This window comes from Phoca vitulina, unplaced genomic scaffold (assembly GCF_004348235.1).
Source record: "Phoca vitulina isolate PV1807 unplaced genomic scaffold, GSC_HSeal_1.0 scaffold16, whole genome shotgun sequence".
NCBI classification, from domain to species: domain Eukaryota; kingdom Metazoa; phylum Chordata; class Mammalia; order Carnivora; family Phocidae; genus Phoca; species Phoca vitulina.
Window position 1 is genome coordinate 35,027,111 of NW_022589719.1, and position 16,334 is coordinate 35,043,444.

A 16,334-nucleotide genomic window follows, 5' to 3' on the forward strand; every position below is an offset into this window, starting at 1 on the left:
GGAGGCCCCCAGTCCTCCTCCGCAGGAGGAGGAGAGTCAGGTGGAGCCGCAGGAAAGGGGCAGGGGGACTCCAGACCCCTCAGCACCTGTCCCCGGCCTCCCTGCCCTGGCCCTTAGTGGGGCTAGTGGGGCCCTGGACCCGGAGGTTTCCAAGCAGGCAGGCCTGGCAGGAGTAATGGGGCGATGGAGGCAAAGCCGTGTGGGTTGGGCAGATTTCCGGGGCTGTGCCAGAGGAGCAAATGGAAGTTTGAAATCTGACCAGGCCACCCTGCCCTATTCGAGGTATGGGTTTAATGTTTATCCATCGGCCGCCAACTTGTCCACCGGCCAAGCTGGGCTGTGCACGGCTCAGGACCCAGCTTTTATCTGCACAAGAAATTAACCTCACAGCCAAGCTCCCTGGCCAGAAAGCCCAGCCTGGAGGGGAGAGGTGCAGGGCTGGGGGGTGGGGGGCAGCCACTTGACCTTGAGCCGATAACTGCCCCTCACGGCCACATCCCCAGGCTGGCAGGTGGCCAGGGGCAGGGACGGTGGTGCAGGTCGCATTGGTGAAGGGGGCTCAGGCCGCTGCTGGGAAGGCAGGTCGGGGTTCCATCTGCCCTCTGTCCCCTCCCAGCCTCATGACCTGGGGAGGCACGGAGCCTACATCAGAACGAGAGAATGGTTCTGGCTTCCAGCTCAGGGCAGCGGTGCACCTCCACCCAGGGCGGCCTGGGCACAGCGCGGTGATTTATATTACCTGTGTTACTGATTAATCTTGGCAATTAAATCTCATCATAATAAATAAGAAGGAACTCGTTTATGTGAAAACATCGGCCAGCCGGGGGGGCTCGGGCTGATGGGTATCCACGGAGGGAACACCTCCCTCAGACATCGACCACTTGGGAGAACCGTCCAGTTTCACTTTTTCTTCATTAGGAAATAGAAAATGCATGTGTGCCCCAGCCTTTCACATGATCTGGGGCTGCCAGAATGCTCCCCAGAGGCATGGGGCGGGAGCAAATTGGTGAATTCACTCTTGCTCTTGCCGGGGGGGTTGGGGGGAAGGACATAGGTGAATGGGAAGCTCTAGACCCCATCTCATTGGGAATCTGCTATAAAATAGAGTTCAGTCCATGATCCCAAGTGACAGAAAGCAGTTCTGTCCATAAGTACTAACTGAACGATCCATTTTACCTCTGGGGATTGGGGGGGCTCTCTCCCAGAGACCTCGAGGGCCGGTTTGTAAACTGGCCGATGCTCCAGAGAAACTGACAGTTCAGAAATTTGTCCTTGGGTAGTCAGGCCCCATGGTCTTGGAGACCTGACAGGATCCGGCGTTGGGGTAAGGTCATTCTAGGCAAAGGTGTGGAGGTCGACAGCCCTCCTTGCCTCCTTCGCCATGCTCCTGGCATCGGGGTCGCCCAGCGTGCAGGTCGGTAGGAGTCAGGATTAGCAGGAAGGGCCGGATGTGTTGGTCTTGGGACTCCCACCTTCAGCCTGGAGGCGCTAGGGAGCCATAGAAGGTTGCAGAGCAAGGTTTAGGATGTGGTCAGATCTGTTCGAGCAGGATGATGGCCAGCTGTGAGAGGGCAGGTGGAGGCAGATGTGGGCTTACAGATGGTCATGAACGGGGCCGTGACCCAGCTGGATGGGAGGCGGTAGTTCCAGGAGAGTCAGCAAGGTCAGGATGGGGCCCCCAGTTAGATTCGGGGGTACCGGGGAGGGGGCCAACGGCCTGAGTGGCTCATTCGTGCAGTTATTGGTGGGAGGGAGGGAGGAGGCAATGGGCGCCTTTACGGAGGAGGACGGGGGCACTCCGGGACAAGAGCAGAGTGGGAAGGCAGAGCAGGGGGTAGCAGCTGTCCTACAGCCACTTAGATCTCGGGGACCAAGTGCTTCTAGCAGAGGGAGCAGCGAGGGTGAAGGCCCTGGGCCTCGGGAGAGGGTTTGGTGAGCGGGCGGAGCAGCGAGGAGGCCGGGTTGCTGGGCCAGGGCCGGACGCAGGAGAGCAGGTGCAAGGCCGGGGGTGCCGCGGGCAGCCGGTGCGGGAGCCGAGGGCTTGGAGGGAGGATTGCCGCTCTCACTGCCACGGGTCCCGGTGGCTCTGAATCCCAACTCCCTTCCCAGCCGGAAGGGAGGGTGGCCCGTCCCACGGGGCGCGGCGGACAACTCTCAACCCCAAACAGCACGACACGGTGGGTGCCTCACAGAGCAAAGTGAGAGATCGGGGTCCTCCCGTCCCGCCGGCTCCTCCCTCGGAACGGCACAGGCTTGGCGCTGGGGACGCGCATCCGTAGAAAGGCTTGCCGTCTGTCCTCAGAGGAGTGTGGGCGGCTGTCGCTGGTCGCGCTCGACCACGTCCCTTTTTGGCCATCATGTGACAGTCTCTGCATGCCCTGGCTGCCTCAAGTAACTGTCCGCCCCTCCTTCTTGTCTCTGCAACAGGTCTATGAGATCCTGAAAAGAACAACGTGTACCAAGGCCAAGTACAGCATGGGTGAGGACATTGCTGGGGCCTGAGCTCAGCGCTCCCCTCCCAGCGCTAATCTTGCCTCCCATCACCTCCGTGGGAGGCGGGCAGCCGGTTTGGGGGTTTTTAGAAGGTTTTGATTTAAGCCGGTGTAGCTGTCGGGCGGGAGAACTGTTCCAGGACCGCGGGGCCGCTCTACTGCGGTGTCAGCCTCTCCCTGCAGAGGTGGTAAATCTGGCTGCTGGAAGCTGGAGGGGTGACCAAGGCGCCGTCACCCTCTGTTGACCCTCACAGTCCAGGGGGAAGTTGTTAGGGTTCCGGCCGGGGGTGATGGGCCAAAGCAGCTCCCCGTGGCTGGGAAGCAGCTAGACATGCACCCAGCTTGGAGTGGAAGGCGCCCCACCAGGGACCCACACAGCTCCACACCAGGCCTTGCTGAAAGGCGCGTCCTCAACACACACCCCAGTTCCAGAACCTGCCACGAAACCATCCCAGCTGGGCACCCTGCGTCCCGGTTTATAGCACACACCAAGCCACTGATGCAGAATTTTCCCGACCCAAGTGTGTCGAGTCGAACCCCCACCCCCGCCCCCACCCCAGCATGGGTCCCCCGCCCACAGCTGCAGTCTGAGGTCACCAAAACCAAACACTTCAGAGCAAAGGAATGCCTTTTGCTAGGGTTCCTCCTTCTTACGCTTGTGCACGCCCCGCTGAGAGCTGTGCGTGCCCTCCAGGGCCACGCAAGGGGTCTGTGCATCCAGGACAGAGAATCCTTGCACACTTGGCTTCCTGCAGAGGGGAGAATGCCTGCCGGGACCAAAGCAGAGAGCAGCAGGGTAGGGGAGTGCTGGGGGCCGGGCCCAGGACGATGGGCCCTCGGGGTCAGGCGGGCTGCAGGTTCCCTGGCCAGTATGGCCGATGGCCAGTCACAGGGACTCCTTCTGGGCCTGCAATCTCTGAGCCCGTGTCCTAAGTCAGTGGGAATGGGGGGGGGGGTCCTATCCAGGGGTCAAGAGGAGCCCGGGAAAACCGTCAACCATAGGCCCGGCCCACCTTAGACCGAGCGAGAGCCTCCAGAGTGGCCCAGGTCAGCAGAGGTGGGAGGAAGTGTGGCTCCTGTCCCAGCCTCAGTCTGCCTGGAGGTTCCCTGTAGGGTCCCTTCTGGTGCAAACCTGCATGGTTGCACTGAAGGTTTGCAAAGAGCCCAGGGTCTGGGGGCTTCTCAGCTAGAGTTGATCCCTGCTCTGGGTCGTCCCCAGGGGCGGGCATCTCTGGCGAATCTGGTGACAGAGCAGATAGATCAAGGGTCCTCGTCTGCACCCCCACTTCACCTCGGTGCCTTGCCTGAAAGCCCTACTCACCTCCAAATTCACTCATTCAACTTGCAGCCAGTATTGATGGATTCTGTCACCCTCGGGATTTATGTTCTGGGGGAGAAAATAGATAATAATCGGAAAAGCCAGAACATCATCTTGTAGAGATTGGGAAGGCTGCCAGGAGGATTTAGGAACAATGATCGGAAAAGACCTTTCTGAGGAGGAGACATTTGAGCAGAGATCTGAAGAAAATGAGGGGTCCAGACCTGTGCAAAGGTCCTGTGGCAGCACCGTGTTGAGAGTGTTCTAGGAACAGTAAGGAGCCAGTGAACCTGAATCAGACCCACATCCACTTTCATTACAGATGAATTTTCATGCACGTGGGCTTTAGCTGGATGCTTCCACCTGTCTCTGGTTTGGATTTCTAAGCATCCCTCAGGTACCCTGGTCATTCCAGATCACTAACAGAGAAGACGATCTGTTTTTAAATGGAGCTCAGGAAGACACTTTCCCACCATTTCCCAGTGGCGTAGTAAAGGGTGGGCCGGCTAGGCCACTGAGAAACCTACAAAGCCTCTTTGGCCAGGCCGAGGGTTCTGTGACCAGCAAAGGGCTCCTGGAGACTCTGGAGCAGCACTGGCCCCCGAGGGCGTGCGCGAGATCCGGCTTCCGGGAGCCCCCATCCCCACGCGTGGCCGGCTCGGCCTTCCCTCCCCAGCACGGTCTCCTGGGGCCAGGCTCCGAAGGCACAGCTCCGGGTTCTGGGAGGTGCAGGTGACTTGCGTAGCGTGTCCAGTGCAGGGTCTGGGGCAGCTGTCAAGGCCGTGGCCACTGCCCCACCACCCCCCAGGCGTGCGGACCGCTGTGAGCCAACGCTTTCTCCCCCAAATGCAGCTTTGGTCCTTTCAGACGTTTTCATGTAACTAATAGCCCGATGTACAAACAGGGCAAGGAGAGGGAAGAAAGAAGGACTCTGCCCTTTTAAATAAAAGGCGAAAATGTAGTAAATACGGTAAGTGCCTCCGCCCCCGCCGTGGGGCCCGCAGGCCTCCCCCTCGGCTTTCCCAATCAACCTAAAATCTAATTCCAAATTGTATGTGTGTTTTCCGACACCATCAATTTTCCCACCCATATTTTTCTCATGATTCAGCTTTTCTAACCACTTGAAATCCATCTTTCTCGTCTGTAGGCTTGCCCTCAAGCAGGTGTGGGTAGTTGGTGAATTGCAGGCTCGGGGTACCTCCTTCCTCCCAGGCATAACTGTCTCTTGGGGTTTCCTCTGTGTCTTCCTAATCCTGCCGATAGAGCATGTCTTTACCGTCTCCTAGTCAAACCTGGGGAGGAAACGCCAGAAAGGTGGCCTGGCTCTGTGCGGCCAGGTGCAGCGGGCTTTGAGAAAATTCTCGGCGACAGACACGGTCCTGGGACTGCTCTTTTGGCAAAGAGAGCGGCAGGAGACATACCTGGTCCGTAATCCTCTCTCTGCCTTTATTTTTAAGGTATCACGAGCCTACTGGCCAATGGCGTTTACTCGGCCGCCTACCCCCTGCACGATGTGAGTAACCTTGACAAAGCGTTCGCGCCTGCGTCATTGGACGCCCCAAATCCCCCGGGCCACACCCCCAGGGAGCTCTCATTATCCTGCGGTCTCGGCTTCCTGCTTTGGCTCTCCTGTAAATGTCAGCTGCCCACAGTCCTTCCTGGCCAGACCAGGGGGGACCAGGTCCTTACACCCAGGGCATCTTTTCTTGCAGAGCAAGCCCACCGAGGCAGGGGCTGTGGCAGGAACCCTGCCTGGGCAGGGTGTGAACCTTGCGGCCGACCAGTCCACGCAATGTCCGCCCCCCCCCCCCCCGTCCTGGGTCTCCCCGGCCACCCCGCCCTGCCCCCACTCTGGCAGAGTGATCGGGACTCTGCGTGTGTCTATTTCTGCAGAGCAAAGGGCCAGCTTCCTGAGCTGGATCTCCAAATCCCTGTGGTATCCCCCGACAAATATAGCCTGTGGCCACAGCCGCGCGTTGGCTCGGTTGAGGTGGAGAGGGATGATTCTCTTCTTGCTGTCTCTATGGAAACGGGGGCTAGGGTTCAGCGGGGCACGGGAATGCACTGTGGGGCCCGAGCAGTGTGGGAACCCCAGACCATGGGCCTCTGGAACGTTCCAAATGGGTGTTGCCCGAGGACTAGGAGCCACGGAGCAGGAGAGAGAAGAGGAGGGTGGGGCAGGGAGTCAGGGGACCCAGAGTCTAGTCCTGGCCACGTTCCTCCGTGGCCCCGAGTGGAGGCAGCCCCTGTCCCCTCTGTGCCTCGCGTCCCCATCTACAAGTGGGGAATGGTTCCCAGCAGGCGTCCAGAGGGAGCAGAAGCAAGAGGGCTTCCAGTATGACCCTGGATTGGAGAAACCCAATTGCCAGAACAGCAAAGGGCCATCCATTCAGATCCCTGACTCTGACCTGCTCATTCACTGCGGGGAGCTGGTGTCCACTGACCGAGCTTTCCCACCTCTGTGCCTTTGGGAATGCTGTTCCTTCTGCCTGCATGCTCTTCCCCCATTCCCCAGGGCCACACAGAGCCCTCCTTTTCCCCCTGCACGGGTGATTTCTCCCTGCCTCCCCCCCACCAACCTCCGAGGTTCCCCGTCCCACAGAAACACCATTGTTTGGCCACCGTTCCTTGGGCATATGTCTCATGAAAGCCTTCGCGCTTGGCATTTTGTAGGTGCTCCATGAATGCAGTGTTGATTTGGGGCGTGTGGAGTACGTTGCCTCGGCCAGTGACCTGCTGGGTTTTCAAGGGCAGGGCTCAGACCTCACAGGTCCCAGCCAGTGGTCCCGGCTGAAGGGGCCTCGACCACCTTCCATCACCCTCCATCAGCGGGTGCTCACCCGCCCCGCAGCCTCCAGGAGTGCAGCCCCTCAGCCCCACCAGCCGCAGTCACAAACTGCTGGGCCTTTCAGCTGGTGACCCCTGCTAGATGTCAGGGCCGCTTTGCTTCTCTGAGCCTCAGCGTTGCCGTGTGTGAAATGGGAGTGTGGGGGCTCACTGATCTCTGTGCACAGTGACCATACAACTTCCTGCCTTCCGGGGGCCCTTGGGAGTGAAAGGGAGCCCCACCTGGCAGGGCCAGATTCTGGGGCCTCCCGGCGGGTGGGACACACGTTCACCCTATTGAAACAATGCAGAGCCGCCCGCCAGCCTTCCCTGTCCCGTGACCTGCTGCTCCCTGGGGTTATCCTACCTGTGTTCGCGAGCACGGCTGGTGCTTACGTTTGGAAGCATTGCGGATTTGAGCTCCTTGCAAGGTCTATCAGGTGGTGATGGCTTTCCTTTTCTCCTGAACAGGGAGACTACGAAGGTGAAAACGTGGATTTCAATGACAGAAAAGTAAGTGGATGCAGAGCAGATGGAGGGCCGCGGGCGGGACAGGGCTACATGGTGGCCCGTGGGGCAGCAACACTCCCGCCCCACGTCTGGGGGGACAGGGCAGAACTCCAGCCCGCTGGTGTGCACCCCTCTCTCTGCGTCTAAGAGGTGTCCGGGCGGGTTTTGGGGAACATGTGAAAGCGAGGGTGTGTTTCTCTACCTTGGCCTTTCCTGCCGGCCCCAGAGAGCCACAACCCCCTCCATACACTGGGGAGACTAGTGGACATGGTTCAACCCTGTGTTTCTCAAACTTATTTGACCTGGAGCCCTTTCTGATGGAAAGGGTATTGAGCTGGTGTTGCTGGAGTTATGCCTTTGGAGACACCGAGTGATCTGTTTATGGTTCAGTGCTCTCCCTGATCCTATGTACCTAGGCTCCCTGCCTCCCCACCCCCACATGGCCACTTCTCTGTCCTCCTCACTCGGGAAGGTTCTTCTCTGCCATCCTGCCGTCCTGCACACAAGCCAGTGCTTGGCTTCCAGCCTCCTCCCCGCACCCACCTTGCCCTCTCCCGCTTCCCAAACAAGTGCAGACTTCCTTCAGCTTGGGGAACAGACCTCCTGGGCCCGTGTTTGCCCCTCAAGAGCAGATCCTTCAGAGGCAGTGGGTAGAGGCGCTTCCCTAGGAACCTCACAATGGTGGCCTTGTCCCAGATCTCGGGCTGGGAACCTCTGTGAATGGAATGTTCTCCATTCCTGCCTCCCGCCGGCCCCCCATATGTGTTTTTAAACCTCTGGTACTGGATACAACTTGCCCGCCCGGGAATCCGGCTGAAGATGCTATCTGATTTAGCTCAAAAATGACATATTTGGTTATTTTTAGTGGAACATCTGGCAATCGTCTGAGACCCAGTGACTTGCAGAACCCCCCCCCCCACCCACCCAATTCAATCCCGCTGGAGAAGCACCATCTCCTCCCCAGGCCTGCCTGGGCCAACTCTGGCCTTGGAGTCCATCCTCCTTCATGCCTTTGTGCCCCTGTGCCAAGTGTCTGGTCCCTTCCCTCCACAGTGACCCCCTTTCAGGTCTAATTCACAGGCCACTGTGGCCTTTTTCCCACCCACCTCCCTGTGCACCAGCCACGCTGACCACCTCACTAATGTGAGACTACTCAGCCAGTGGTCACACGCTGCCAAAACGATCTCATTCACTTACTTATTCAGGAGCTACTTACTGGGCACCAGGCCCAGCAAACATGACTCTAGGTTTGTCCAGACCCACCTGTTCCCTCTGCCTGGAATGCTGCCCACCCTCCATCCCCCCCACCCCCATTGAATTTAATGTACCAGCTGTGAGTACCAGGCCTGGCCCATGGGGGTAGTCCAAGAGCATTGGATGGATGATGGGTGGATGGATGGGGAGGATAGATGGGGAGATGGATGGGTAGTTGAATGGGTGGATGATGGGTGGGTGGGTGGGTGGATGATGGCTGGATAGATGGGGAGATGGATGGATGGATGATGGGTGGGTGATGGGTGGGTGGGTGGGTGGATGGGTGATGGCTGGATAGATGGGGAGATGGATGGATGATGGGTGGATGATGGGTGGCTAGATGGGGAGACGGATGGATGGGTGGATGATGGATGGATGGATGAATGACGGGTGGATAACGGGTGGGTGGGTGGATGATGACTGGATAGATGGGGAGATGGATGGATGGGTGGATGGATGATGGCTGGATAGATGGGGAGATGGATGGATGGATGGATGATGGGTGGATGATGGGTGGCTAGATGGGGAGATGGATGGATGGGTGGATGATGGATGGATGGATGAATGACGGGTGGATGACGGGTGGGTGGGTGGATGATGACTGGATAGATGGGGAGATGGATGGTTGGGTGGATGATTGATGGATGGATGATGGGTGGTTAGATGGGGAGATGGATGGGTGGATGATGGGTGGGTGGGTGGACAGATGGAAGGGAGGGAGGAAGAGAGGGAGGAATGTTACAGATGGGTGTTTGGGTTCTAATTCAGAGCCTTGGAGAACTTTTCGTTCTCCCAAGTGGCTCCATCTTAAGTGACCTGGTTCTGAGTATTTTGCCTTTCCAGTGACAAAATCGGTGGCTCCCCCCACTATTGGTCCCACCAGTGGCAGGGGAGCCCCCAGTGCCTGGCCCTGGATACGTCACAGGATGGAGAGGGGAGTGCAGCGAGGCCAAGGCCATTTTCCTGTGCCGAGCTGGAGGAGCACACGTAGGAATGCTTAAGCAAAGAATCAGGCCAGGGCTAAGGCTGAGCATGGTCAGAACAGTCATGGACACTCAGGGCCCTTGGGAGCGGGAGCGTTCCTTCGTCCGGGGACATGGAGCGGGGCAGCTACTCCAGATGTGGATTGAGTTGTCTCCATCCCCATGCTGGACTGAGAGCCACAGGACCCTGACCTGTCATTCCCTCTTTCCCTTCTTCCTTCCATAGTTACTTACTGGGACCCTGTTATCTGCCCCAGGCCCTGTGCGAGGTTCTGCGGATAACGTGGACCAGGCAAACCTGGCCCTCGTGGCCTCCATTCTAGGGAGAGGTGGCAAGGGGCAAGTGCCCACACAGTAATTGAGGACAGCATCTGTGCCGTAGCAGGCCCGCCCAGCCGTGTGGGCCCAGGGGGGAGGTCTGGGCCGGAGAGACGCCGGTGGGTTGAGCCAGGCCCCCTCTGAGGTCCGGGGCCACTGTGCCCCGTTGGCCCACCCCAGGGCCTGACACCTCCCGCCCTGCTTGCAAGGCTGAGGTGCACCCTCGGAGCTCTGCCAGCCGTAACAGGGAAATCTTGACTTTGACTTCTCCACTCTGCCAGCTGCAGGGTGATTGATGTTCCCTTCTTGGCAGGAAGAACGCTCCCCCGAGGTAAAGCAGTCATGCGGAGAGCCAGGGTGTGTACCCCCAGCTGTCCCACGTACCCATGAACGTCACACGGGGACCAGCGTGACGAGGCCATGCCTTTGAGAAGGGCCTCTGTCCCCCAGCACAGTCTTTGACCCCCTCTTTCCCTCCCTCCTGCCTCCTTCTGCCCCCATCTCTGGTGCGCCTCCCGGCCTGCGTGTGGTCTCTATCAGCAGCTTGATTTCGTTGGAGGGGAGGAAGCTGCCCAGGTCAGTGATGGCCGCTTTGCTTTCCCAGAGGTGGTCTGTGCGCTCATCCAAGTTTGCTGTTTGCAGAGTGACACTGGGGGCTTTTCGCTGTTGTCCGCATAACCAGGCCAGCCGAGACGTGGCGAGCCTCAGTGCTGTGGCTTTTACGAGGCATAAGCCCTTGGGGATCCCCCTCTGACCCGGGAGGAAGGACAGTCTCCACCAGAATAACGGAGGCCACGGGCTCAGAGGGGAGGGTCTGCCCTGGATGCCCAGCAGGGCTCAGAGGGGAGGGGGCCCTCCCAGGACTTAGGACTCAGACTCAGTGCCCAGAATGCCTGCTGGAGGCCCAGCAGAGCCCACATTCCCGCCCAGGAGTGGTGTCTTTAACTCCCGCCTCTCTCCTCCGAGACAGAGGGGTCCCCCATGCACCCCACTTCCTCAGGAGGCCACAGAGGTCACCCACCAGCAGCCAGCCTTGCTGTTAGTCCTTCAGGACGTGGACCCTGCCAAACACATCCCATTGTAGCACTTACAGAAAGACGTAAAGTCTTTTTAGAGATCAGAGCAGACGTGCGTGTTGACTTTTGAGGAAACACAGCACTTGTGTTCTGCGTAGTATTTCTCAGAGCTGACTCCCTGGTGTGTGGGTGCAGGACCCCTCCCAGCGAGCCTTCGTGCACACTGTTAATTTTCGGAGAATTACCTAAAGATATCTGTGTGCACATAAAGCCGTCAGCTCCGAACTGCGGGGAGGTGGGGGCAGGTGCATCTGTCAGCATGGGCTGCCGTAGTAGAATACACCGGCCGGGGCCTAAACTGCAGGGAGCTCATGGGGCGGTCTCCCGCCTGCCTCCCTCCCCGTTCCCCGTCCGATGCCAGCAGGGGCAGGCGGCCAGGCACAGGGTCCCAGCTGTGTGACTTAGGCTTTGAGTTAAGGCTGGTGAAGCATCATTGACCCACATGGGTGGGATTTCTCTCTTAACACCACCAGTCCCAACGTGGTATCTTTCTTAGGACACTCTCTGCATGTTTGTACAAGGTTTTCGATCCATCAAGCTCATTACCATCCCTGCCCAGAGCCTGGGGGGTAATGGGGCGTGTGTAGATTTCATTTATTTCACTAAGCCGTGTTAATCAGACAGCCCATCTCAGGAGAGTTTTGAACGCCTTGCCACTGGTATTTCTCTGCTCCAGAGCGTGGTGGTCTCTGTCCTTTATAAAGAATGACACGGCGTCTGACAGGGACAGCCGAGAACCCTACGTGGGTGGAAAAGTCTCACTCACAGGGTCGGGCCATTTTAGATCAATTCCGGATCAGATCATGAAGAGTGAGGCTTCCATAATGATTCCAGAAGCTTCTGTCCTGTCCAGCCCATTCTTACTCCGGTGTCAGCTCAGCTCCTACTGCCGGTGGGTTCTGTGAGACCTTTACCGGAGCTGAAAGGTTCCTGTGGGTCTCCCCTGCCAGGACGGCAGCGCCGGGGCGCAGGGCTGTGTCCGCCGTGCTCACCTCTGGAAGCCCAGTGCCCAGCACGGTAACCGGCACACGGCGAATCTCAAGAACTATTTGTTGAATGAATGAATGATGTCCCTGTGAGCTGAGTACACCAGCTCTGGGAAGCGAAGCTCCATTTCCACAAGCCCTCACCACTTGCTCTCCCCCAGCTCCTGTACCAAGAGTGGGCGAGCTACGGGGTCTTCTATAAGTACCAGCCCATCGACCTGGTCAGGTAAGAGGGGACACCAGGTAAGAAGGGGTGGGCTTGGCTGCTCAGAGGCTACAGGGGGCGAGTCCCTGGTTGGATGGCAGTTGGTTTGGACCGCACTGAATGTGCAGCACCTGGGAACCTGTCTGAACTTGAGGAGCTTGGGAAGGGGGCCCCAGGTCCCCTGCAGGCCCATAGACTCACTGGAGAATGGGCTCTTCCCATCATGTTCACCCTCTTCTCCTGAATGCCCAGCCCCGCTCAACCGGCTGGGTGGCCGTTGCATGGCTGGGTTGAGGGGAAGGAGAAAGCTGTCCTCTCTCCCGGGGCAGGAAGGGGAGCAGATGTGTGTCCTGTGGGGAGACCTGTGGACCGGAGTCCAGCCCGTGAAAATTATTAACCCCCTCAAGGCACCAGAGATGCTGAAAGTGAAGAGGGTTGGTTCTCTTGGTGCCTCCAGGCTGGAGTTCATTCCAGCTCTTACACTGAGCGGGGACTTGGGACAGAGCAGACGACCTCCCAGGCAGCCCACCGCGACCACCCCCCATCCCCGGGCCCGGGCCTCACAAACAGAATGGCCCACCTTCCCGGGGTGCAGAAGGGCAAGGGGCACCCCGCCCCTGACGGCTGGGTCCAGAGCCCCCACCCACTCTCAGTCCCACTCGGGAGAAGCCGGGGCCCAGTTCGAGCTGCTCCTTGCCGGTCAGGGAGGTGCCGCACGTCCCGCACGGGTTTGCAGTGAGCATAAGCTTGTCTCTGTTTGGCTTTGCCCTGCGGTGCAGGAAGTACTTTGGGGAGAAGATTGGCCTGTACTTCGCCTGGCTGGGCGTGTACACCCAGATGCTCATCCCCGCGTCCGTGGTCGGCATCATCGTCTTCCTGTACGGATGTGCCACCGTCGATGAGAACATCCCCAGGTAGGCGGGCAGCCCCTCCCTGCACACGCCCTCTGCTCGCCGGGGAGCCGCGTTCCTCCTGCGGCCGGCTGGCGGTGGCTGGCGGGTCCTTGAACCTGCAGGCCCCCCCTCCCGCCCCAAGGAGGGGGAGCGCCGTCTGAGAGCGCAGACGACGGCTCTTCCAAGCACAGACGCCTGGGAGACACTCTTGTCCGGAGGATGATGTAAAATAAGCATCCAGCTCTTTTTCCTTCTTTTTTTCCTTCTTGGAAGGTTTTTTGCCTTCTTTTAAATGAGTTTTCAGTCCTTCAGTGACAAGGAACATCGCTGCTTCCTAGCAAGCTCAGGAGATGAGCCAGAGGGCCCTGCCGAGGTCTTGTGCGTGGACTCCGCCCTCCGGGTCCCTTTCTCCGCGCTGGCTTCCCTGTCCCTGTGGCCCCGGGGGGCTTCGCAGTCACAGAGCTGATGCTCCTGCTGCGGTTCCCCGAGGGTTACATCAGGCATGGGGAGCTCTTGGAAGAAGGCCGGGAGCCCCGAGAAGGCCTGGCCTTGTGCTGGGGTGTGGTTCTCCCAAAATGGCAGCCAGAACATGAGTCAAGCGGTGGGAGCCCGGAGGCCGTGGTCCTCGGTGGGCACGGGAGTGTCCTGTCTCTCCCCGCTGTGTGCCAGGGCCGCGAGCCCTGAGCCAGAGGTGACCGTGTTGTGTGTTCCGGACGACAAGCCCCTGCCTCGGTCAGGGACACTGCTGCCTGGCCCGCCGGCCCTGCCTCCCACGAGCGTGCAGACTCTCGGGGAAGTCCGGGGACAGCAGTTCAGTTCTCTCTCTTACAACTCCGCCCCGTGTCTCCAAAGCAGAGCCGCGACTTGGAAAATTCATCTGTAGTCCCAGTCAGTAAAGATCAAACGAGTCCCACCCGGCCAGGAGACCGGCTCGTTACATCTCCACAGCACAGGAGGCCGTATCCGGCAAATTCCCGTGTAAATGGTGCTTTGATGCACGAGTAACACCTGAAGTATTTCCACCCACCCGGGATCGAAACGTTCAAGGAATCTGGCTACGTCCCCTCCAGGGCTGTTCTGGGCACGGACAGAGCAGAGGAAGCTTAGTCCCCTGGTTGGCTAACGCGACATGAGACCACTGTGCTTGGGTCCGACGGTGGCCGTCAGGGTAGCCCAGGTGTGACACGGATTTAGTTCCAAAGCCCCAAGGGACGTGGTGAGTGGCAGGGCCCCTGGGGGCTTCACCTCCCTTCCTCCCTCACTCCCCCCCCCCCAAGAGGCAGCGGTGCCAGGAGAGCCTCAGCCAGGAGGCTCTGCCCGGGCATGTCTGCACAACCAGGGCGCCGAGGTCCCTGGGGCCAGGCCCACGCCACCACGTCCTGACACGTGGCCAGGGATGTGAACCGCATTCACAGCGGATTCTGGATGCCCGTCCGACCTTGGCCTCGGCCGCCGCCCGGTTGGTGCCTTGGGCGAAGAAGGAGGTGTGTGTCCCCCTTGGAGTCCGATCCGTCCAAGTCTGTAGGGAAGCCGGTGGCCCTGCCCCTCGAGGTGCCGCCTGCCACCCCCACCAGGCCCAACCCCTCCAAAGAACAGACCTTCCCTTTCCTTGTCTTTATTTTGGCTGTGGGTGATGAAGGGCGAGGCTGAGGGTTTAAAACCAGCAGAAAAATGCTTTTTATCTGGCTGGCCTTGTTTATGCTAACGGGGAGGAGGGCTGGGCGGCGGGCAGAGCTGCACAGTCTGGCCCCTGCCCCCGCAGGGCTCCGGGCCCCCAGCCTCTGGCCAGGTCACCAGGGCCCCAGGCAGCACGGAGACAGTGGGGGTCATTATCAGTGCCCCCCACACCTGCCACCACCCAGGAAGGGCCCTCAGAAGAGAGGGAGCTCGGCGAGGGGCAGGAAATAGACTGTTCACAGCAGCTGTCTGTGCTTGGTTACCCCCAGGGTAGTAATGGGGTTCACGGGCGTTCCCAAGTTTCCCCAATGTCCCGACAGCATGGGCGCTCATTCCCAGCACCTCCGTTCTACAGATGGGGAAACTGAAGCCCAAAGAGTTTGAGTCACCCCCAACCCCTGGCCACACAGATTACAAATGGTAGAGCCGAGCCCTAAAGCCAGAGCTGGTGGGCTCTGGGGTCCACGCAGCCCCACCACCCGCGTGTGCCGGCCCTGCTCCTGCACACACGCACGCGCATGCACGCGCACCTGCGCTCGCTTCCCCAGGTGCTCCGAGGCAGCAGCCTCCTTGCCACGATCGTCGTTCCACCTCCGTACCTGACACAGCGCCTGGCATGCAGTGTTTTCAGAGCGTAACTGCGAAGAGAGCGGGACGCCCACCGTGCTGACACAGGGGTCCCCGAGAGCCTTTCAGCAGATGTCCTGCTGTGGGCCGTGCATAAGTTCATGTGCATCCAGAAATAAGGAACAAAAACACCCCCCCCCCACTTCAGCCCCTGGGAATGAGCACTCCTGCCTGGGGTCTGTTTATAGCTCAGTGTCTTGTCCAAGTTAGCCGGGAGGAGAAAGTTCAGGGCAGGTAGAGCTGGAAGTGCCTTACTCTGGCCCCTCTCCTCATCTCCCAGAAGGAGAAACTGAGTTTGAGGCTGAAGGGCCTGGCCAGGGGCGCAGAGGGCAGGAATAGCCAAGGGAGGACCCAGGAGCAGTAGGTGAGAGCCTGCGGTCTCTGGGCAAGTAGGCGAGAGCCATGAAGGAGCAGGGCCCAGTCCCCACTCTGCTGTGTGACCCTCAGCAACTTACTTCCCCTCTCTGGGCTTGCTTCATCAATGAAGATGGGATTGTAATAGTCCCCAAAGCTGGTCTGGGCCAGGTGGACGCATCTGCAGGCTCCTGCTCACACAGCTGGCAGCCTTTGAATTTCGGTGTCTTCCAGAATCAGCAGGAGAGAGCCCGAGGGCCAGGGTGCTGGTGTAGGAGGGAAGGCGCTGGGCATCGTGCACCTCCCCTCCGGTCCCTCCCCAGCAGCCGGGCTCCAGCCCCAGACTTCATGTCTGCCCAGCAGGATAAGAACCTGTGTTCTCAACGGGACCCACTGTCCCGGCCAGGCACCCCTCGGCTCCCGAGTGAGCCCTGCGCGGTCGATGTCCCCCACCCCGGGCTGCCTGTCGATGTGTTCCCTCCAGCCCGGCTACCTGTCTCCCCTATGCGTCCAGAGCGCCCCAGGAGGCAGATGCCTGGGCAGCCCCCAAGGCCAGCTGCCCCACGGCATCCCCACCAGGACGAACGAGCCTGTATGCACCGTGCCTGGGACATGCAAGGGCGCAGGAGGGCACGGCATATTTGTGGCTTCACCTGTTCCTGGAGCTGTCTTCCGGGGCCTTTTAACGTGAGCACCCGGGCAGCTCCCGCTATTAGAACAAGCCCAGGCAGCTCCCGACAATTAGAGGAGGCTGGCTGCCGAGTCCCATACAGCCTGTGGGACCTGCTGCCTAGGTACCCCCGAGAGGTGAGCAC

General features: G+C 59.6%; 1 protein-coding gene across 2 annotated transcripts in view; it reads left to right on the forward strand.

Annotated features, from left to right (window-relative positions):
• Window positions 1–16,334, forward strand: part of ANO1 (anoctamin 1) — a 78,809-nt gene that overhangs the window by 23,192 nt on the left and 39,283 nt on the right. Inside the window, exons 6-11 of one of the 2 annotated variants that reach the window (XM_032414224.1) lie at window positions 2,428–2,479; window positions 4,715–4,780; window positions 5,268–5,323; window positions 7,108–7,149; window positions 11,925–11,989; window positions 12,748–12,882. In XM_032414224.1, coding sequence (XP_032270115.1) covers window positions 2,428–2,479; window positions 4,715–4,780; window positions 5,268–5,323; window positions 7,108–7,149; window positions 11,925–11,989; window positions 12,748–12,882 — 416 coding nt within the window. The remainder of the gene's footprint in view (window positions 1–2,427; window positions 2,480–4,714; window positions 4,781–5,267; window positions 5,324–7,107; window positions 7,150–11,924; window positions 11,990–12,747; window positions 12,883–16,334) is intronic. The other variant, XM_032414223.1, reaches the window with a different exon arrangement.